General features: G+C 39.8%; 1 protein-coding gene across 4 annotated transcripts in view; it reads left to right on the top strand.

Moving 5' to 3' along the window:
• The window catches only part of SHTN1 (shootin 1), a 60,655-nt gene that overhangs the window by 10,446 nt on the left and 27,004 nt on the right, over window positions 1-23,205 (top strand). For 2 of the 4 annotated variants that reach the window (XM_050339038.1, XM_050339062.1), the window contains exons 3-8: window positions 5,779-5,839; window positions 10,272-10,366; window positions 12,466-12,634; window positions 15,190-15,287; window positions 16,219-16,300; window positions 18,259-18,353. In XM_050339038.1, the coding sequence (XP_050194995.1) occupies window positions 5,779-5,839; window positions 10,272-10,366; window positions 12,466-12,634; window positions 15,190-15,287; window positions 16,219-16,300; window positions 18,259-18,353 (600 nt within the window). Of the gene's footprint in view, window positions 1-3,678; window positions 3,831-5,778; window positions 5,840-10,271; window positions 10,367-12,465; window positions 12,635-15,189; window positions 15,288-16,218; window positions 16,301-18,258; window positions 18,354-23,205 lie in introns of those variants that run through there. The other 2 variants (XM_050339045.1, XM_050339056.1) reach the window with 2 other exon arrangements.

The raw sequence follows: 23,205 nt of genomic DNA, 5'->3' as shown, positions 1-23,205 counted from the left end.
AATCCTTTCTCTGGCAGCAGTGAACAGGGAGGCATGTGAGAGCATGTTTAATACCTCGGCAGATTTCTCTTCTAATTTCCAAACCATTTGTAGCCTGGAGGCTTCCTCATCTGCCTGTGATTTCAGTGTTCTGCCCTCCATTGCTCTCTTCCTTTAGTTTGTCCCGTGCTGGTTGTTGGCTTTCATCATACATGAGCAGTGCCACGCCAGCACTGTCCTGCCGCATGGAATAGGCTCCCCAGCCTTGCCCTGAACCTGAGCCATGCTGACTTTGGTGTTCCTTCAGCAAAGTTTTGTTTACCTTGTGGAGTGGGGAATGAGGAGACTTTCCTTCAGCTGCATTTTAGATTTTTTTTTTTTTTCAAGGGAAATTTCAATGAAATGTTTTGTGTCCAAGATTGAGATGGAACGAGATGTTCTGGGGTTGTTTTTTCCATTCTGCTCGTCTTTCTTCCTTGCTTCTCTCTCTCACGTGACTTCTTTCCTACAGCTACATATCTCTCACCACTCCTGTGTGTTTTGTCTGGAGGCTGGTATGAAGTTTTCAGAATACTTGCATAACAACTGAAAATCCTCCAACCCTGATCATGTGTTTAACTGATTTGCTCAACTGGGGATGTAATCCCCATGTGCCCGGGCCAGAAGGCTTTTCAGTTGTTGGGCAGGTGTTCTCGATCCAAGAATCTTCATCTCTCAAATTGCATGCTTGTGTAAGCACTCCTGGTTAATTGTTTAGGTACTCGGACTCAAGTAGTTAAATGTGAGGCCCTAAGTGCATTTCTTCCCCACCCAAAAAGAATCTACCGGTAACAGAGTTTATGGTTATGTTTGCTTACAGTAACAATGCTGGGAGAAGCTATTTCTTGTGTTATTGCAGGCAGGGTAATCCTGAAAGCTCATTAACATCTCTAACTTTGTATCTTCGTTTATGCTTTGCACCATGGAACCTGCTGCTGGAAGAAGTGTAGCCCAGACTATCTCTGCCTGTGGGTCTGGGAAGTTGTGGGTGACTCCTGTTTCAGTTTCTATCACTGTCTTTCAGTGTGAATGTAAGCAACTGGCTCCCTTTGTATCAGGACAAAGAGAAGAGAAATTAATGTTTGTAGAAGGTGACTTGCAAACTATTTGTGGAAAGTACCACACAGGAGTTAGATAGCTGTCTGTGTGTATGTGCTTTTGACAAAGTTGGTGGGAGATTTTTCTAAGTCACTGCTACACTTGTATGGCTTTGAGAGATGAGCTGTGCCTGCAGAAATTATCCTGGTTTCTGTTAGTCACGTGGAACTTGGTGGATAATGGGCAGCTAACTTAAGATAAAATTTTAATTTTTGAAAATCTGTGCTCTTTGTTTTGTATTTTTTCTTAAGATTAGAAAGTAAGTTGACTTTTATGTAGGTTACTTTGTTCAAAGCACTGCTACTTTAAAAGGATGCTAATAAGCATGAAAATTCAGGAGCAGAATGTAAGATCTTTGATCCATGGTGTCTCTTCCTGATTGCCTTGAGAAACTGCCAATGTGAAGACCACTGGTTGGGTCTCTGACAACATTGCCACAGACATCTTTTTCATTAACATTTTTAAATACTTCCAGAAACTGAAGCAAAAATTATATTGGCAGATTATGTCTCTTAGGTCATCTTTTTTATTGAAGTTGCCATTTACTGAATACGCATACCAGTCCCCCAAAAATAGATAACTAATGTTTAGTTGCACACAGATATGGGTAACTTAATATGCAGTTCTGACATACTCAGAGTCAGATCATGAATAAATATTTGACTACTTGCTAATCAGACAGAAATGACTCTGAATGCTGGTTTTGACAGTGTTTTGTCAGGCTGCCAATAGGGGGGAAAAAAAGCAAGACAGCTATCCAAAACAGTAGGTGTAATACTGTATCTCTGATACAACGTTCCTGATGTTTGCTCTTTTAAAGCACACGTATAGAGTGGATTATATGTTTTGTCACCAAATGGGAATGGGAAAGGGATTCTGCCTTGATGACATGCTCATTGTTTCTGTAAGTAGAGTATAGCAAATGTCATTGGATACTTTTGAGCACTGTATCAAACTCGTAATTTTAGAACAAGCATTAAATCTGCATAAATTTCACAATCTGTGTAAATGGGAAAGAATTGTGTCTTGTGTTGCTTAGCAATGGCTTAATTGCCTATATGATTACTACGTGAACTTCTTGCATCTTAAGATCTGGACTGAACAATCTCCTTCTTGTTTTTACCCTTTGAAGGCCTTTTACTGAAGTCAGTAGGAGCTTATGTGCAAAATAGTTGGCAAAAAAGAAGCCTGTTAGTAAAGAATAGACAAGAAACCCAGGCCTCCCTGGAATTAGTGACAAAGATTCATAAGGCTGGTGGGAGTGGGTGTGTGGAGACGATGTGTCCACAGGCTTCCAGCTGGTTGGGTGCATCAGCTTCCCATCCTCACGCTCCCGTGTCAGGCTGCCATGATGAGGTGGTGCTGTCCTGGTGCTGTGCTCGCCCCCAGTACAGACCGAGGTAATGTACTGCCACCTGTCTATATAAACAGGATCTGCTTTGAACACTGACCTTTGACACGTACAAATTTAGTTGTAATTAGTCAGCATGTCAGTTCTCTGTGCTAGAAAATAAGGTACTGCCTCGTAGCTTTGGTACCTTGAAGGCAAAAATCTGAAATGGAGCCAGTTCGACAAATCCTTTGAACTTGTGCCTGCGAAGCTGAACAATTGTATGGAGTTATTCACAGAATGAATGGCTATTGGATTTGTTTTTAAAAATACAGATGCAATGTCTCTTAATTGCTAAAAGATTGTCATTGAAACCTGAAGTTAGTTCAGGACTGGAATATTTTTGGTTTCCTTTGGGTTTTTTTAAGTGGGATAATGGTAATATAAGTATTAGATTAAAAATAAACTAAATAATATTGAACAAATGCTTATTTTCCTTTGCAGAGAAGTTGGAACTCTTAACAAAATGAAGTTTAAAACAGAAAATTGACAGAAAAATCCAGGAGTTACAGGATTTTTTATTTTTATTAGAGAGTACTCTTGAGTATGGAGCTATCCCTTAATACTGACAAGGGGAAACTTAGTTAATACATGAAAGCTGTTTCTCTTCAGCAGTTGCATGTGCTTGAATGTGAAAAGTGGACAGTAGATTTTATAGTAATGTTATGCTCTTTGCCTTTTATTATTTAGGATTACTCATACTTTTATCGATTGACAATTGTACTGTATATGCTTCAGTTTTCTCTTTTGATAAATGAGGTGATTGTGAACTTTGAAGGTTTCTGTGCAGGTTTTTGAGAAGAGCTCACACCTCTAAATTTTGGTATTTTTAAACTTGTCTGTTTTAAAGGTAAGATCAATTTATTTTAGAGAGTGATATGGTTTTTTATTATGAAACTTAATTTACAGGCTTTTTTTTTTGCGTAACCTTCTAGTTTGAAAGAGTACAAGTAGATAAAGCCAATCTTAACTTCTTCTAATTATTAGGAGATAAGCTTTGGGGTTTTGTGGGTTTTTTTTTTTGAAGGACCTGTAATAGCTCTGCTTGCATGGCTCTGATTGCAAGACTGAAGGCAAAGTGCTTTCCATTGATCATTTCAGCGAGGGCAGCAATCTCGCACTCTCCTTTTCTTCCTCCTCTTTCATTCCGAGGCACAGTAGCAGCAAAAGGAAAATATTGAGAAAGCTGCAACTGGGAGCAGGAATTGCTCTACAGAGACCCAAACCTGGAGACCCTGATTGTGCAGAGAAATGTCACAGTTACAAGGAGAACAGTCAGCTTGCCGTGGTCCAAATGGAGCTCTCTCTGCAAATAGCACTTGAGGTGAAGTGGAATAGGTCATTTAACTTCCCCTTTCACTGCACAGGGAAAGCTCTTGCTGGAGGATTTTAAAAGGAGTTTTTCCTGTCATTGGGATAGGGAGTGTACTAAGTCCTCCACATCAAGGTTTCTGTCAGTAGGAAAGTCTTACTGACTGCCATAGGCAACAGATCAGATCCTTAAAATGCTAATCTTCCTGGTTTCTAAACTGAGCTTTAATTAAAGGTATTTGCTCACTTAATGTGCAGTGGGCTGAAAGCTTGTAGCATGCAGAAAAATCCGTGGGTGAAGTATGCCAGTGTGTCCAGTGTTTCTTCTGTAAAATATGAAGAGGCAGCATCTCACGCCAACCCCCCTCTTGCAGCAGAATTGTGCTCTGCAGGAACAATCAGAAATACTTTCCGCATCTTGCACTGCCTTCTGTTCTTAGACTTCACTTCTGCCAGTAAGGTAACACAAATTTTTGCTGAGGAAACTGAGAGGGAGGGCAGTGAGCAGCAGGACTCATGCACAGATTTCCCTTCCCCACCTCTCCCGTGGGGATTCTCTGAGCAGCGTCTTTGTTAACAGGGCCTCATGAAACGGTGAGTCCTTGTCCAGCACCGCTTGCTCAGCCCATCCTGCTCCTTCTGCAGCTCTGCCTTGTCTCTCAGACCTTCCAGTAGCTGGTGACTGACCTGTCCCCCTACTCAGCCTCTGTCCTTTGCCTCATCACCCCAGTGCCATGAGAAGAGTTTGGTTGCCGAGTGCAGCCCCTTTTACTCCCACAGGTAGCCATCAGCTCTGTGGAGGCTGCTTCTGCGGTGACACAGTGGCATCCTTGCCTTGCCCAAGAGCAGATCCTTTTTTGGGCCTCAGCCAAAGTCGTCCAGAGCCAATAGAAGGGTTCTGTTGAATTTGACTGCCTTTGAATTGGGCTCTCTCCCCTCTTGTTACTTAACAGCAAGCTCCTTTTCCTGTAAACTCAAAGTGGCTCCTCATGTGGAAAAACTGAAAATCGAGCAAAATCATTTCCGGCTTTTTTTTCTTCCCGGTTCTGTTTCAGTAACCAGTATCCTTGTAATTGGAGTTGCACTGGAAGGAGCTCAGTCACACAGATCTCTTCCATAAGTTAACTCCTGGCGTTGCGTTGATTTATTGCTGTGAGCATGCACAGCTGCATGGGAGGAAGGATGTCTGGTATGCCGTGTGTGTAAGACACGTTGTGTGCCAGTCATACTTCTCCTTGGGTCATGTGTTTTTCACACTGTGGTTAATCGCTGACTGTCCCTCTTGTGAAGGTTACTCATTTCTTTGAGTTCTTTAATTTACTTATTGAAGGGTTTTTCTTAGAGAAGTCTATTTAACGTCTGTTTTATTCTTTCTCCTTGAAAACTTTCCATCGTAAAATCACTGATTGCAGCCCTGTGCAGTGTTAACATTAACCCTAAAATTAATAAAATTGAGGTGGTGGGAAATCCTTAAAGCATAAAAATTAGTGTCTTCCCCTCTACAAGGCTGAAACTTTGCTCATAATGTTATGAAAATAAGCTTTGAGGTTTTCCTTGCACATGGTAGGTAGAGAAATGTAGGCCTCTTTTCTGAGTCTATCTGTATTAAAGAAACTAGACTTAAAGCATATTTTTGACATGCAAGATATTGCTTTAACTGTTGGTGTAATGTGGATGACTGTTTTTATCAGTTTTGGATAATGTGTCTCTCCTAAAATATCTTCAGAGTAGCTCTGATTTGGAACCTAAAATAAAGTACAACTTGCCAGTTTGGTTAGGAATTTTTTATGCATAATTTCCATTGATCTTACATGACTGAGAGGAAAGAGGAATGATGCTTAGATAGGCTTCTGTACCTTATTGTGCAGGCAATTGATCTTTGTTGATTTTGTGTGTTGTGACTGACTGCTAATTAAATAACTGGGATCAGTGTTTTATTTCAATTTTCTCTTCTCCTACAGTGTGACAAAATCAAGCAAGAACGAGATGAGGCTGTCAAAAAACTGGAGGAGTTTCAGAAAAGTAAGCTGATGATGTTAGTGGGATTTTCTCAATGTAGACAGTTGTGAACATGCTTTCTCTACAGTAGTGTTAATGCTGAGATTCGGGTCCACTTTGCTGTTTCTCCTTCAAGGCTGTGTTTTAAGGAGCTATTCCAGTGAGACTTTGGCCGTTCTCAGACTAACTGCTGTTACAGCATTTGTACTGGAACACAGGTAGTCATCTCAAGGTGCATAGTGGTGAAAATACAGGGGTACAGGTATGGCTCTATTACACCTCCATCCTCCATGTGACTTTTGGAATGATACATGCTTGGAGTGAATGGAATTTGATCCTGTTGCTAAAATTTATAATAATAATAATGGCAATTTTTTTCATGAAGGAGTAAAAGTACATTAAGCACAGACACACTAGTAAAGGTTTTTAGGAGGAACTGCTCTCTCCTGATAGTTTTTAGAGCAAGGCGTATCTTGTCTAGGCTGTGAGAACATCAGTATTCAGTTTTACTTTTATGGTAATGGTTCTGTTGAAACCGTATGGTGTCTGGAGGCAACAAAGCACATCTAATGGGAGTGGAAGTATCCTAGTGGAATAGCTCCTTAGAAGAGACAATTACAATAGGATTGTGGTCTGTTAGGTCTGGTTTGTGCCAGTACGGTGAACTGCACGATGAAGCATCAGAAATGTGGATGAAGTTCATGCAGAAGAAGGAAATCACATGGTCTGTACTTTTGTGTGATTGTGTTAATAGAGGAATTTGCTCACTTCTATTTTATAATAGTTCATATGTTACAATTATGGAAGATAATCTAAAATCAACAGGAATTATCTACTGCCTTAAATGATCTTAGATAATTGTTCTGTGAAGCAAGAATGTTCTCTAAGAAGTATAATTTCTCTGGAAAAATCTGCTGTCTGTTTTGTTTTTGTTACAATATGAGGAATACTGGAGTGTGGCAGAAAATGTCAAGCAGTTAAGACTTCAAATTTGAAGTAATATTTGATGATGTAAGATTTTATAGGTTTCTTTTATCTTCCTTTCACATTTTTAAAGGACATACCTTGTAAACATAGTGATAAAATGCCAGGAATATTAGGATTTTAAAGCAATAATAGAGCCCATTATTTAAACGACAATATAAAAGGCAATTATATTGATGAAGAGCTACATTGGCTTTGTGTCTGTGAATAAACTTGGCCTGTACTCAGCTTCTATTTGTTCTCCTGGCATAAACACATATTGTGTGTGATTCCAGTTTAATGGGGCCCCGTTTGTATGCCAAGCAGCTGCATTTTAGGCCCTATTGCGTGATTTCATAGCTCTCTGAAAATTGGTTCTATTGAGCACAAGAGATAGAAGGTGGTGGTGGGGGGGAAAGCTTCAACACACAATCATTTCTTTTCAATTGGAGCCAGCAAGGTTGATGACAACATGACCATTGTGTTATAATGATAAGACCACTAAGGATCTGTACCTCTCATCAAGGCTTTCACACAACAGCAGATACAATTTAATTCACTGCTCTGTCAGCAGTGCTGATACCATTATGCCGTCTGTCTCCACAGTTATAATCACTGTCCTCCGAGAAATGCAGTTGAAATGATCTTGAGCAGTCAAAGAAACTCTCAATTAAGGCTGCCACTTCCAATGTGTCAGATTGTGTCTTATGCACTTGGTACAATTTTCACTTCCAATCCTGTTTATTTACAATGTCTACCAGTAATTACGCTTAACATGTCATTTAGTGAGGGTGCCCCTGCCAAGGAGATTGTTGGGTGCTGCAGTACCATTGAGTGGGAGTTTCCCGCAGTCAATGCCATCAGCGGCTTTTAGTCCCTGATGGGATGCAGTAGTAATGTTGATAATGCAAGTATCGTGCTCATCAAGTCATAATTAGATGCCACTCAAATGTGCCACTTGTAATAACAGTGTTGATTCATGTTTTCTCGGTGACTGCAACTACTAATTAGTTAAGTGGTTTTTGGTTGGCCTGCATTTGCTGTGGATTATTATTACCTCTGAAAAAAACTGTCAAGGTTAGAGATGTTTCAGGCCACTTAGTGCTGCTTTATGAATATTAATATTGACATAATAAGAACTTTAGACAGACTTAGGAAATAATATATTTTTTGTATTTAATTTGGAAAGACTTTTTCCCCTGAGTTAATCATAATTGCAGGTTAATTAAGTTTAAATGAACCAAGAGTAATCCCTAGTTCTGCCATGTGAGCCCAGTCCTTGTTTCCTAACTTCAGCCTTGCTTGAGGCCATTAGATTCCTGTCTGTGAAATGGGAGCAAGTCTGTATCTTCACTGTTCCCTCATCCAGCCCAAAGCATCTCATTGCTCCAAGTTATCAGAGGTAGGTAGAAAAAGATCAGAATAGATATGGACATGTACTATCTGAAACTTTTCCTCTCTCAAATTAAATGTAGCAGCTGGTATGACACACTTGGAGCAGATATATTCTCCAAAGTCAGGAAAAATGGAAATAAAAAGAAAGAAGTGTGGTTGCTCTGCTGTTAGAAGACTTCAGGTGAATAAAGTTTTTGGACCAAGATTTCTTATACTCTGCCCTGCTTTTTTTTTTTTTTTTTGTATCTGCTCATATTTTGTAGAACCTGTTGCTTTCATGCATTTACTTAGCAAATCAATATGTTGCTAGTTTCCTGTAATAATGAAACTTTAATAATGAAAACTTTAGCTGATACTAGTATAAAGCTATATAAATAGCACTTCTTAATGGCCTGCTTTTTCTATCCCGAAGTCCTGTTTTGTTGTCATTAAGATGATTTCTGTCTTATCAAAGAGGACTTAAATATCCCTTTTCAGTATTTCTGCAAAACTCTTGGAAAAGAGCAAGGGGGATTTTCTCCCCAGTGGTATAAAATCACTGTGTTTTAAAGCTTATCTTGATGAAAATTAAAGGAAGTACTACTAAAGTAATCTGTATTCACACTGTATTCTTCCAGCCTTGTTCCTGCTCCAAAGTATTGCTCAACTGCAAATATTCCTTTCTGTGCATTGAAATCCTGGCACTGGGCTGAGAAGGAATCTGTGCCATTCAATGACTTCAAGAATTAGGGTCCAGGCTGTTGGCTGGGATGGATGGGGGTGCCAGGAGCCAAGGGGTAATTGCATCAATTAGAAAGGTGCTAGCCTGGGAAATGGAAAACTATTCCTGGGTTTTCTGCTTTGCTCTCCTGTGCAACTTTAGCTTGTCCCTTAGGAAAAGGCTTTCAACACTAGCCAAGTACCTTCATACTGCTGGAAGTGGAATTGCAAGCTAAGCACGTTTGTATTTCTAAATTTCCTCTAACTCATGTTGGTATCCTGTGTAAGAAAATAAGATTTATTCCATAACCTTTTGGTCACTCTAAGAATATTGCCTGGTTTTGACAGACTGATATGTACCCACTGCTGTAATGGGGATTCCATCAGTGCAGATGTATCTCTTGCTTCTGCAGCTGTGACGTCAAATGTGATAGCAGAGCTGTGTATTTCAGACGTAGTCAGACAGCTGGGTCTTGGCGCTGGCCTCAGGGACAATTGTGTGTGTGGGTGTGGTGGAATCTGTGTTGTGGACAGTGAAGGTAGGTGGTGAATTTTAGGGTGCTTATTTTAGGGCATGCTCAAGCACAGAGAGACTTCAAATAAGAAACAGTTCAGACATAACAGCCATACAGTAACTTGGGTTGTTCAGCTGTGGTTGTAAAAAAAACGGGCAGTGCAGGCAGTGTTGAGTTTCCATCAGGACTGCATCCATCCGGCTGCTGCAGGTAGCTTTGAACCTGATGGAGCAGAATGAGATGAAGAAGCTGTGCTGTGGCAATGATCTGACTTCACTGGAGCACATGCAGTGAGATGCTGTGAATACAGAGGCTTCAGTCACTTAACTCCTTTCTCCACTGGCTACTAAACCTGCTTTGTGTACCGTGTGTTTGGCGAGTGTGATGATGTGACACCATACAAACATGAACACCGGAAAGTAAAAAGAACCTTTGTAACACACCTGAGTTAACCTGGCAGTTTAAAAATACTGAGGTTCCAATCTTCTGAAAATGGTATTGATACCAAATTTTTGAGAGAATTCTGATGGCAATCCTAAGGGACAGTCCTAAAGGTCTCACTCTGATTCCTCAAATGTTAGTGGAAAAATGATGATGAATGAGAAGGGTCAGGGAGGCTCCTGCTGGCCTTCTGCTTCCAGAAGTTTATACTCAGTTGCCCCTCTAATGCTACAAACACGGCTTGAGAGAGTTACTTAAAGACACTAAGCAAATATTCAGTGCTCAGAACTGTTCCTATCTTTGGAGATTATCTAGAAATGTACTTCCCTGTATTTGAAATGCTTACATAGAAGGTTAGCAGAAAATGATGTACTGTTTCTGATCATGGGAAGCATTTGTCAAACATAGGAAAATACTGACTAATTTTTGAACTCTTCCCTTAGTTTCTCACATGGTTATTGAGGAAGTAAACTGTATTCAGAACCATCTTGAAATTGAAAAGACGTGCCGTGAAAGTGCTGAGGCTTTGGCTTCTAAGGTGAGATCATGGTTATGTTGTTATACCTGATCTATTTTTATTTATTTTAAACTTGAGATTGTGTGCATGTCCCTTATAAGTTTTTTTTTTAATCTTGTGGATCTGTGAAATAGTTTTGAAGTGGCAAAAAACTAAAAGCTGCATGCGAGATGCAAAATACAATTCCTGCCTTTAAAGAAAAAAAATACCTGTTCTAATTTAGTTTCTGTTTTCATGGACTAGCATCCTGATACCTAGTTTTCATATGCTTTTAGGTTAAATGGAAAATAAGTTTTAGAACTCTCCTGTGTGAAATATAAAACAATAATGAGCATTTCAATGTCTAAATCAAATGGAAAAAGTCAACCACTGCATTACATTTCAGGTGATTGTTTATGAAAGCAAAGCGAGGGCAGGGGAAAGGTGACCTCCACTGCTCTGTTGATTGCGTCTAGTCTGATGAATTTAGCAAGTGTGTAATTTTCTATATTCCATCTCATCAGAAGTGCATTATTATTAAAGAATGTTTTTATCTCTCTTATATATTTTTGGTTGTGTAAAATGCATCTGAGCCACTTCATCAGAAAATGGATTACAGCAATTTTGAACCAAATTTCATTAGCAATGCTGACTGCTTTTTTTTGTTTCCCCCCCCCCCGCCCCTCCCCATTCCTGCCCAAAGTACACCCTTAGATATGGTAAAAATCACACCAGCAAGAAATCACTTTAATTTAGATGCATTAGCAATGTACTTTCTGGAGGTATTTACTTAATTGTTTGCATAATGACACTATATTAGAATTCATAAGATAGACAATCAGCATATAAGTAAGAAAATGAACGCATTTATGCAACTTTCATTCTTCTCTGCACTTTTCCTGTAATGCATGTACAAGGGCAGTTCAAAGACTTGCTTTACCCCATGGGGCTCTTTTTTCAAAGCTGATGTGTTTATTGCAGTGAGCTGAGTAAACCATCTGAGGTCCCTCACACCACTCTTCCCACTTGCTCAGTTTCATTCTTTGGGAATGAGATGAAGAAGTTCTTGAGTAAATCTCCTGTAGTTGAGGGGCTGAGGAAAAGGAGGATCAAAGATAATTGCTTAGATAAAAATTCGGGGCCAAAAAAGCTGTTCAGTGTATGTTTTCTTTAAAGGTGTGTTTTGGACTTCTGAGGTCCGTGTTGACTTGGACACATAGTATGTATTAATAGAAAATTGAGTCTCCTTCTTAGACCTGAACACAGGGAATGCTTGGCTGGTGGGTGAGCAGTGACCCCAACACACTCCTGAATGCCCCCATGTTAAACTTGCAGGGAGCTGCTGCTGTGGGGTGTCTGGATGCAGGAGGGTGAAAGAAATGAGAGTGAAACATTTGCAGCAATCCTTGTTCAGTGGTCCCTGGCACAGAATCTCTTCTGTATCATCTACCAGCCAGTCATGTGCTTAAGCACCCAACCCAGAGTTGGTTTAACTTTTGGTCTGACCCAAAAAGAATTGCCTTATGACTCTCATCTTAAGCTTGTTGACTCTCCAGTAATGACTGGAAAGAATTTTGAGGTAATTCTGTTGCGACTGGAAGTAAATTAGTTACAATGTTTGTAGTTTATAAGCAAAATAGGCTATAGGAGAAGGTAAGAATTTTTATTTAACCAATTGATGCAGCTGGGAAAACTAGGTAAGCTTTTAGGATCTCAAAATTCTTCAGAAATCTTCTTCAGCTCGTTCACTCTCTTGATGCTGGTACGTGCTTAAGGGTGAGAAGGTGAATCAGCTATCACAAAGCATGTGTAGCATTAAATAAGCTTGATAGGTGATTTGATTGGTTTGAACCTACACAGAGTATTTATTAAATGGAAGTACCAGAGAGGAAAGAAGGGCATGAATAAAGCATCATGTTCAACTCAAGCCTATCTGAGGGCAAAAGGTGGACAAGCATCCCATCTTTAGACCATTTTAATTTTGAATGGAATTCAAAATTCATCTAATGTTATTTTGTCGTCTTTGTTTGATAAACCTTTTAATGATAGAGGAAAAAAACCCAAAACCGTTGACTTTTTTTTTTACTTGCACAGCTTAAACACAGGCTAACTTCTTACTGTTTGTCCTTCTTAACTTTCAGCTGAACAAAGAAAATAAGACCTTGAAAAGAATTAGTATGATTTATATGGCAAAACTGGGCCCAGAAATTATCACTGAAGAGATTAACATTGATGAGGACGAATCATCCACAGATACGGAAACCAACTCTGGATCATGCGGTTCTGTGCATTGTCAGCAGCAAATAAAAGGTGAGCATTGTTGCTGATCCTACACCACCGTACAAGGCAGAGGTTGTCTGAAGAACAGCAGGTTGGATTGTACCAGAGATGGGCTGGTTCCGAATGACACTTCTGAAAGTGGTCAGAATCAAAGGATTTCCAGGACTGACTGTAGGAACGTGGTGGGCTGGTAGTGATGCTGTGTAACGTACCTGGGGGATGTGCAGCCTGCAGAGTAAGTTACAGTGCAGTAGGAAAATGACATCGACAGCTAACAGAGTTCAGTGTTACTGAGTCAGTAGAAGAAGTATTTCCTAAGACACTTAGGAAATTTAGCAGAAGGACAGGGTCACTTTCCTATTGCTTCCACTGCTATGTCACTATTTCAAAGCTTGTAATACAGGACTCTTTGTTGCTGTATCCATTATGCACTTTTGCATGCATAAACTTCATTCATATTCCAGAGCTATTGCCAAACAAGCAGCTTAAAAAGGGACTGTTGTACTGGGTAAAACAGGAAAGCTTGAGAACATGGAAATATATTAATAACAACAATCTGTCCTTTGTTTCAGAAATACCTAGTTCTTTTTTGAAAGCCAGCTTGTATTTCTGGAATCCAAAATTAGCCTTCCTTTCTAGTCCCTTTGATGAAATCGTGGTGATTCTGTTGTGTCATAGTAAAAAAGGGGAGTGCCCACTTTCTGGATTTAGTGACAAGAGAGATTAGGTGTTTCACTTCAAAAAAAAAAAAAAAAAAAAGCTTTCATATTTTTTCTTATTACAAGTTACAGGAGCAACTGATGTTTAAGTACAGCTTTTCTGAACTTTCAACCTGACCTTCTTAATTGTTTTCTATTTAAGTGCAGTGGCCACAGTAAAGTGGTACAAAGTATCACTGAGAAAAAAAGACCGAGTATTGTAAAAATGCTTTTAAAACAGTCCCACCCAAGAAATGAGGTATCACAGTCTCCTTCTCTAATAAGCTGGTTTCCATCCTACAGATGTAGGAAAGCGACAGCGAATGGTGTGATCCACACCATGCAACTCCATCTGAACTGAAAATAAGACTCTGGGGTCCCTCCTGTCCTTACTGGAGAAAGATGTCAAGAATACATTTAAAGAAAGCAAAGACTGGCTGCAGATCAGAGGAGGACACTGTTAGGAGGGTAGCAGTCAAATTAGAGAAATATTTTAGAAAGGCTCTGATGTATCTGCTTTTTGTCTTAATGAAGAATTCACTGAAGAATGAAAAGTGGCGTGTTGGGGATTTTGGAAGTCCTTCTCACCATTCAGTAAAGTATTGGATGTTTCTTGGAGTGATTCTTTCCCTCCCACTGCTTTTCTGTAAGGATACACAAATAAGGTAGTAAAGTCTGAGGCTCTTTGTAGGATATGGATGTGCTTTCTTCTCTAGATGATGAGGTTGATATATGTGTTGTAAAACCAGATTTAATACAGGTACCATAAATTTCAGTGAGACTTTTTTCCTCATTAATTTTGCTGGAAAACACAAATCCATAAGCCAGACTATTTAGTTCCAGAATCTTCTGGGAAAACAGGTCTTGTTATTTACTCTAGAAAGTGTATGCCTTTAATGTAGAGGACAGTAAGTCTGAGGCTCCTGAGTTGTGACGGGGGGATGCTGGTATAGAATCGATGTTGTCAAGATGTAAGACCAAACAGAATGACATCTGGGATGTCATCATCATCTGCAATTGATTAGCCACAATTTTCTCAACTTGTGCCTGGTATTCAGTGATCAGCAGTGCTGTGAAATACTGGAAACAGGTGGGCAGTGAGAGCACTTACTGAAAGCTAATATATATCAATAAATTTTTTTTTTCCTGGTGTTTTCATGTTAACCTAAACCTTGATATATTATGTATGCAAACTGATCTCCTGTTAAGAAGTGATTATAATAAAATGTTTTATTCCATTGTGAATTTAATTTATTTCTTATTTTAATAATTAAGGAATAAAAAATCTGAGGGGAAAATTACAAGCATTAGCTCTTCCATCAGTAAAGGTTTATTCTGACTCTGCTCACATAATGTTACAAAGACTATAAATTGGCAGCTGTTCAGGACAATTTCTTCAGTGAAAACCTCCCAAGTATTAACTGCCTGTTGTTTTGTTTATTTCCCTGGTGACAAGAACTCATGATCCAAAAAGAATTAAAGTGCATTAATTTGTTTTAAAGGACGCCTCTTAAAAATTGCTTTCTTCTGCCTCCATAGCAGAGTCTCTGTGATGTGACAGTCTCCTGAGTAGGACTGGGGACACTCTGTGGTGGCAGGATTGGCCCCATTATAGCAAGAAGTGAATCATTCAGGATGCATATAAGGACTGCAATACTGAACAAGGCAGCTTACCTCAACAGAGTAAATCTGAAACTGTGGCCCTGTTATAGATCTGTTACTTGACACTTGTGCAAAAAAATTATTGAGGATGTACCTTGATTATAATTGATGCTTGATATGCAGTTTAGGTGTTTCATACTCAACTGTACTCACATGGCTGTGACATTTCCTTTGTTATTGTTTTTCAAATAAAATATATTTTTCATTTGCTTCCTCAAACTGCAGAACTGCGAGATCAAATCGTGTCTGTTCATGAGGAAAAGAAGACCTTAGCCATTGAACTGGAAAACCTGAGGTGCAAACTTGTAGAAGTAATTGAAGAAGTATGTATTGTGCCATGGAAGGCGAGACCATGTTAGCGTGTAGTCGGTACTTTTTGTATCTAATTTTGCTAAAAATGGTCAGTTGTGAAGTTAATTGAGTACTGTCTAATCACACGTCCTGCCAGCCTTTCCCTGTGATGGATCACTCGGGGCATGTGCCTACAAAGAGCCTTCTACGTCAGAGCCCAGTCTGCCTCTGCTGCTGGCACATGACTTTTCATCATCTGTTTGATCTATTCAAATGCCCATATTATAACTGTCACCACCCCTTCCTGACAGCTCATCACAGCCTGCAGGGTTTTTTTGGATTTCCTTAAATCTGTAGGTGTGCAAGGAATACTTTTATAGGACACGAAGCTTAATCACTGGTGCTACTTCATTGAGCAAATCCTTAAGTTTAGCCATTGGCAGTGCCCTGTCATGGTAATTAGACCAGCAAATTGGCTTTTTGAGTTCATTCCTTGTTGAAAACTGGCTAAGCCATGTACTGATGCAAATCAGGACTTAGTGGCTCTTCCTGTCTATGCAAGACTTGTATTCATAAAGACACAGCTGACAGGTCTTGGACAATAAACAGAGCACAGGAAAAAAAGCCAAAACAGCAGTCTGACTATATTGAAATGCAAAAAGTCAAGGGCAAGCTAGTAACTTCAACCAGGTGCCTGGTCCTGAAAGGTTCCAAAGATACTTGCAGCTGTGACTGGAACGTGCCATGGGAGGACTGGTTCATAACCCTTTTATGACATCTGCTATGACATCTCTAAGGTGGAGGAAAAATGCTTTCCATCCCACTGGGAACCCTAGCATCAAGCCAAACCTAAGAAACACAATTGCTGAAAGCAAAATACTGCTTGCATTATATATGTGCTATGTGCCTTATACCACTGGTTAAAATGCCCTTATTTTCTATGTGTTCTTTCTACTTTTCTAGGTGAATAAACTGAAAGAAGAAAAGGCTGTTTTGACAACTGAAGTTGATAAGCAACAAAAACTGTTGGAGAAATGTAACAGAGGTGTGTGGTCTCAGCAGGTTCTCTAACAGTTTGCTGCATCCTTTGCAGAAGCTTCAGAGCTTTAATGTTGTGGTATGAAGAGCAGGTTACAGAACAGTGACTGTGGTCCAGATCTGACACTCACCCTTGTTGCTGCAGGCGCTGCATAAACACATGGGCTGTTCTAGCCTCTCCATACTCCAGGAAAATGTGACAATTTAAATAGCAGGTGTTACATGAGAATAGGAAAATTTTTTTCTGTGTGGCACAAGATGCAAACTAAGACAGGAGGGCAGTCCTTCACAGGAGTGGAGTTTGAACCTCAATGTCCTGTTTTACTAAAACATTATATCAGTTTTCCTTTTAGTTGGGACACAGCTAGTCATTTTGAATATCTAAAGGCTTGGGAGCGACTTGGTTTATGTTCAGAGGATGATGAGAAAAAGGTGCTAGAGTGCTAGAATGTGGGAAATAAGATTTCCAAGTTATGGAAGAAAATTGGGAACTTTCCTTTCCTGGAAAGAGAAGAGAGGTAACCCAGGGTAGTGGAAGTCTAGAAAGAGATATGGCTCAGAAAAGAAAAGCTTTTGCTTAATGAAGACGAGTGCTTCTACATGAGCAATGGTTGACCCCAAAGAAATATAGGGAGGAGGGGAATGTTTTTGTGCCTTGGATTACTGTGCTCTTTTCTCTTGTTTGTTATTTAGCCTTGTGAAATTAAAAATTATTTGGCTAAAAGTGTTATTGGCTGTTTCACATTTTCCTGAAATGGAGGACAATGAGTCTGGCCAAGATCTATTAGGGCATATCCTGTAAGCTTCCACCAAGTGTCCATCTCTTCCATGTGTCCACATTGCTTAAGCTTTTGACAGGCAATATTTGAAGACTCTTCTAACAACAGACTTCGGATACATTGATGAAACACGTCAGCTTGAAGATTTTGATGGGTTGGTGTGGCAGATTAAAAATTTCTGAAATGTTTTCTTTTTTCTAAGCATGATCTGGGGAACAACCCGTAGTTTCAAATTTGCCTGTTTTCCAGGAAGGAAGAAGAAAGGTCTAGGTCCTAATGCACTGGCAACATAAAGCTAGACGTTTTTGTATGCTTGACCAGAGTAGCTCATTCAGTACCTACTGTATCTTGTGTCTGTGGGGCACTGTGTTGGAGCTGTGTACTCAGTGCATTTCAGGCAGAGTCAGTGAAGGTATCTTAAGCTTTTCTAAGTATTTGGGTTGTTTATTGTGTATGGTGCTTATCTCCAAAAAAACCTGTTTACAACTGTGTTAGAAATCCAGTGTCATCCCCTTGCAAACTAGTCTTCAGCCAATAAGAGCTAGAGATTACCAAGATATGGCAAGTGATCACTGAGACATGTTAACAATAAACAGTTGAGTGCTTTCAGATGATTCTTGCTGTCCTGGACTGCAGCCTGTTCAGAATGGTTTGGGAAGCATGTCCATGATTAGCTTTAGGCACCCAGAGAGTCTCGCTTTTGTGAGCACAGTTTAAATACAGCAACACAAAATTGCACTGCTTTCTTCTTGAGGCTCCTTTAAATCTCTGTTTTAAAGGGGCACATCAAGCCTCACTCAAACCAGGTAAACAAATACAGATGCCTCAAAGGTAATGCAACCTTTGATAGATTCAGCAAAGCTCTCTTGAGGCTTTGATTGCTTAGACCCAAAGAGGCAAAATATGTTCTGTGCTACCTTATGTCTGTTACTGGAGGTTTTAAGTCTGAGTAGAGGAGTAATGCTCCATTCAGAAGATCAGTAATTGTGCATATATATGAGGTTTAGAGCAAGTAGGACAAATATGCAAAGCAGGCTCTATACAGAAAGGTAAAACTGGGTTACACTGTCAGTCAAGGATTTATGATACTAGGGAATAACAGCTTATCAATCAAACACTTATCAAACACTAGTTCTTCTTTTGACCCATTCCACTTTTATTTCTGATCTTGTTTTATTATAAACAGTGTCTGTGATGGCAGTAGAGGAATATGAAGAGCTCCATATAAACTTTGAACTGGAAAAGAACCTGCGGAAGAAAGCAGAGTCGTTTGCACAAGAGGTGAGGAGTTGAGAAAAAGGGATCTTGTAAAATTAAGACATTGCAGCTGGGCAAGAACTTACCACCTTGGATGACTTGATTCCAATTCACCTATTGCACTCTTATGCAATCCCACATCCTACGTAGCTAACATCTTTACTTAATCTGTAAAACGAGTTTACTGTTTCAAGAGCATTTATAGAGCATTTCAGAATTATTCATGCAGTCTTACCTGTGTCACTTTATAAGGCGAGGCTTGTAACAGGCTTAGCACTAACATTTTGGTGTGGTGCTTGGATCTGGGAGGAGTTAGCTGCCTTTCTGGTGATACAATTTGAACCACTGTGTTGTTCCTGAAAAGTATGTAAACTCATAAAAAAGTGCTGCAGAAATACAATATTAATTGAGTTTTGTGCAAGTTTGGCTGCTGTTTAACATGTACCTTTCAAATAACCTATTGCAGGGAGCATTCAAGCTGAAAAAAAAAAATCGTTTCCGTGTTCTAGAAAAGGTATAAACTCCCAAAGAGGAAAATGAGTTACTCGGTAGCGTTATGAAATGACTGGTGGCTGTTTTGTTGGCTTGTGACTGGCAATGTTTGCCTTAGAAAATGTTAACAAACACTTTCATTCTGTTGAAAGTGAAGCCCTCTAAAATCATGAGTTTGGTTTAGGTTGGATTGTGGTTTTTTCTTGTTTTGTTTGTACTCTGGATTTTAAAAGCTCTGCACTTGGGTTTTACTTTCAAGGTTTTCTATCCCAAGCTGTGCATCAATATTTTCTTTAATAAAAACTGGGCTTCCTAAGTAATCGTTTTTCAGGGAGCTCAAGTTTAAAGAAAGCCATTGTATATCAAAATTGCTTGAGTCATCAGTAATGAAGTATTGTAAAGGGAAACGTGATATCTGATATGAAGTGGATTTGAGATTTTGAAACCATGGCTGCCAGCAAGCAGGTATTTAGCCTTCAGGAAGTTAGCTTTGAGTAGAGAGCTCTTTTGCTTTTTATCTTTGCTGCTGCTCTTTCTCAAAAAAAAAAAAAAAAGGGCAGCTAAAAAGTGTCTTTAATAACTCCTGTACAGCTCACTGCATTCAGTCATTTTAAGCAAGGGCATATATGCATTTTGAATCTGTATAGAAAACAGGGAACAGACTTAGTGTGTTCTGTTAATCTTCTGGGTTTTGCTGGGTATTTTGAGTGTTTTGGATAACAGAATAATATTGCAACATTTTAAACAGAACAAATTTTGGAGAATTTGAGATAGAACGTAAGTAAATTTGACGATCTGGAAGCCTGGGGTGAGGAAATCGACCCAGATGTTGCTTGCACTTGCTCTCTGTCCCTGACTGTGCTGTGTAAAAAGGTTGGAGAACTTTGCAGCATTTAAGAAAACATATTTCTAGGCATGTACATTTAGCTTGCATTATTTATTACAGTATCAGTCCTACATCTGCTGTTGTTTTACTTTGTCTTCTTAATTCTGTGCTTCTGATCGTTAACTGACAAGAGAAGATTGTACATATAGGTCTTACATCTCTCAGAAATGAGTATAAATATGTAGTTAAGCTGGTTTTCAGATAAAAGTATGATCTGATACTTGAGGGCAGAATGTTGCTTCTGTTTAGATTCATAACTGTAATGTTCAGGTACCTACTCATTTTGAACAATTATATTGAAAGTACTTTTTGTAATTGAGTAACAAACTAACAGGCAAGAAGTTAAGTACAAGTCCAAAGAAATACCGATTATTTGCAAACAAGTACTTCTTGGATTTTGTGATTATTTAGTTGTCTCTTTTGAGAATATGGGCCCCTCTTGTTGCAGACTATCACTGTAGCTGCTCACTTGAAGCTTTTCATTCCATGAAGTTCTCCCATTCAAAATGGAGTCACTACAACAGTGAACTTCAGGCCTGCATTAGTCTTCCCTTTTTGTGCCTGCTTGTCTTCCTTCGGTATCCCGCTGTTCAGAAGGATTTTTAGAAAGTTTTTTGAAATACAGAAGCATATGACAAGAAAGGCATTGCTCATGTGTGTTTGGAGTACTAGTATTTCAAATGACTTTAAAATTCTGTTATCATTGGCATGGTTTCACACTAATGGTGTCCCTTGAGTGACCTGAGACATTAGAGAGACAGGCTCTGGCCCACATCTGCATCCACAGCAGCAAAGCTTTATGCTTGAGTGAGGTTGTGTGAGTGTTCTCTCACATGGATCATGTCACGGGGTCACAGCTGTGTTTTGAGAGCTAAGTTTTCTAGGATGTACTTACAGTAGCTGTTGTTTGCATTACGCTAAGGAAGTTCAAGGATTTTCTGCTTGCTTTCATTAGCCACCTGTTTTCTCTGTCCATATAAAATGTTTCTTTTAAAAAAAAATTTTCTGCTGAATTTTTGCCTCTATTTGGCAAAAGCCACAATGGTTGGTTGTGATAAGCTGTGTGGTGTTGAGAGAAGGAACAGCTTTTGAGTAAAGGGCAAGAGTGTATGTCCAGTGCTTTGTGCTCAGCTTGTTTGGAGCACTTCAAGAAAGGAAATAGGTTCCAAGTAATGCAGTTGTCACCACAGCACCGTGGCAGAGACTGTAGAATGGCACATCTCAGTGTTTTGTGTCAGCGTTTGTGGTATCTCAAACAGCCCAAACATCTTTTAGCTTGAAATACAGAACTACTAATTCTTTGTTGGTGGGCGTGTTGTCTTTTCAAGGGGCTGAGGTATCCGAAGTTTGCCTTCAATGGGGTGGTTGGCCCACGTATTCTCATTCACCCCTTTCTCCATAGTATGGCTTCATCTTCCAGTTTTGCCTTCCTGGGGTTGCATTGCAGCTGCGATGGGAGGGGACCAGGGAAGGGACTGCTTTTTGAAGGGGTGCCCTTTGCCTCCTGCCCTTTTGACAGTGAGAAAGATTTGCCACAGGTGAGCTCTTGGGAGTGCAGGTGTGAGAGATAATGGGTGGGTGAGCATGTGTGCAGAAGCGAACACAGATGGGGGAGAGGAAAGATTTGGAGCAAGAGATTGGGAGTGAGCAAATATAGGAGTGAGCGAACACTTGAAAATCAGAGCTTTTGATTAAAATAAAAAAACCCAATACAGCTTTAATTATAGTCATGCTGCTGGCACCACCATAATATATATTTAATTAATCAAAAATGATCCAACTTCAAACATTAGAATTCATGTTCTTTAGGGGTTTTAAAGAAACTGAGTAAATATTGTCAGCCGTGGTGTGGAGAGGGGGAAGGAAAAGCAAAGAGGATTTGAAGTGAGTCACAATCCATTGTGAAAGGTACAGGAATCTGCATAAAGGAACTAAATAAATAGAGTGTGTAAGGGGCGGAGGCATGGAAAAATCTGTACCTGCCTGAATAAAACAGGGTTGTTAACACAGGAATCTTGGCAAGCTTAACCAGAATTCTAGTGTCAGGTTTTGAGACACAGTAAGATCTCTCAGCTGTTTGTGGAGTAGTTTATAAGAAAACAAAGGAAGGCAGAGAGTGTCTTGAAGGCCATTGCAGTAATGTAGAGGCTAGCCCTGAAAAGCACTCTTCCACAAAGATGAGCAAAATAGAATATATACAGCCAAAGCAAGCCAAAAGCAGGGGAACATGGTGTGAGAAGTAAACTGAAAGTCTTAGCGATGTAAAAATCTCAGGAGTTTTACAAAATAATCTTGCGTAAGTGGTTTATTAAACATACATCCTGCCTTGCAAAAATATTTTGTAAAGAGATGTTGTGGTTTAACCCCAGCTGGAAACTCAGCCCCACTCAGCCCCTTGCTCACTCCCTCTGACAGGAGGAGAGAATCAAAAGATAAAAATGAAAAGAATCATGGGTTGAGATAAAGACAGTTTCATAAGTAAAGCAAAAGCTGCACACAAAAGCAAAGCAAAACAAGAAATCCCTTCACTGCAGCCCACGGGCAGACAGGAGTTCAGCCTTCTCCAGGAAAGCAGGACTCCATCGCATAGAACTTGGGAAGACAAATTCCATCACTCTGAATGTCTCCCACTTCCTTCTTCTTCCCCAAGCTTTACGTGCAGAGAATGATCCCAGATGGTCTGGAATATCCCTGTGGTCAGTTGGGGTCCCCAGGTATGTCCCCTCCTAGCAGTTTGTGCACCCCCAGCTCACTTGCTGGTGGGGTTGGGTGAGGAGCAGAAAAGGTCATTCCTTACTCTGGGACCGAATCATCCCATATAGAAAGATAAAAGGTGGCTATCATTTTATAAGACTTGGGGGAAATTAGTGCCATCCTTAACAGATGTCTGCACTACTCATGAGGTTGCACGCAGTGGATTCAGTTATCTTGATGTGGGCTCCCAAAGAGTGCTTCCTTAGTTGCATTTGTGACTTTGGGGTTAATTTGTGAGGACTTTTGCATTCATGTGCTACATCTGTGAGTGGATACTGCAAAACCTGCACTCACGGAGCAATTCTGCTTACAATACCACACTCTGTGCATTAGCAAGGGTAGTTCAGCAGCAACTGGTATCTGAAGATAATTAATTTGCTGTCCAGCTGACTGAATTGGAAATAATAATTAAACAGACATGATAAGTAGTTAGTGCTTGAATTCTCCTGAGCTTGAATGTTAGCACTTTTGAAGTATGATATAATGCTAATATTTTCATCAGGCTTCTTCTGAAGAACAGGCTTGTGAAATGGTAACAGATGTATGCTCTAGGAAACTATCTCTTTGGTCTCTTTTTCTTCCCCCGCCCCCCACCCCCCATCTTTTTGTTCAGGCAGTCAATCTATGGGGAAAAAAAGTGAAGAGGTTTCTTCCTTTTTCATGTGGAGTGTGATCTACTTCTGAACATAGTAGCTGGTATATAAATGCTGCAAGACTGTGAGCATCATAGAATGTATCACTATG

The sequence above is a fragment of the Myiozetetes cayanensis genome, unplaced genomic scaffold (assembly GCF_022539395.1).
Source record: "Myiozetetes cayanensis isolate MyiCay16 unplaced genomic scaffold, myiCay2020 scf10, whole genome shotgun sequence".
Lineage (NCBI taxonomy): Eukaryota > Metazoa > Chordata > Aves > Passeriformes > Tyrannidae > Myiozetetes > Myiozetetes cayanensis.
The sequence above is the reverse complement of the archived record's forward strand: the minus strand, read 5'-3'. Positions and strand labels throughout refer to the sequence as shown.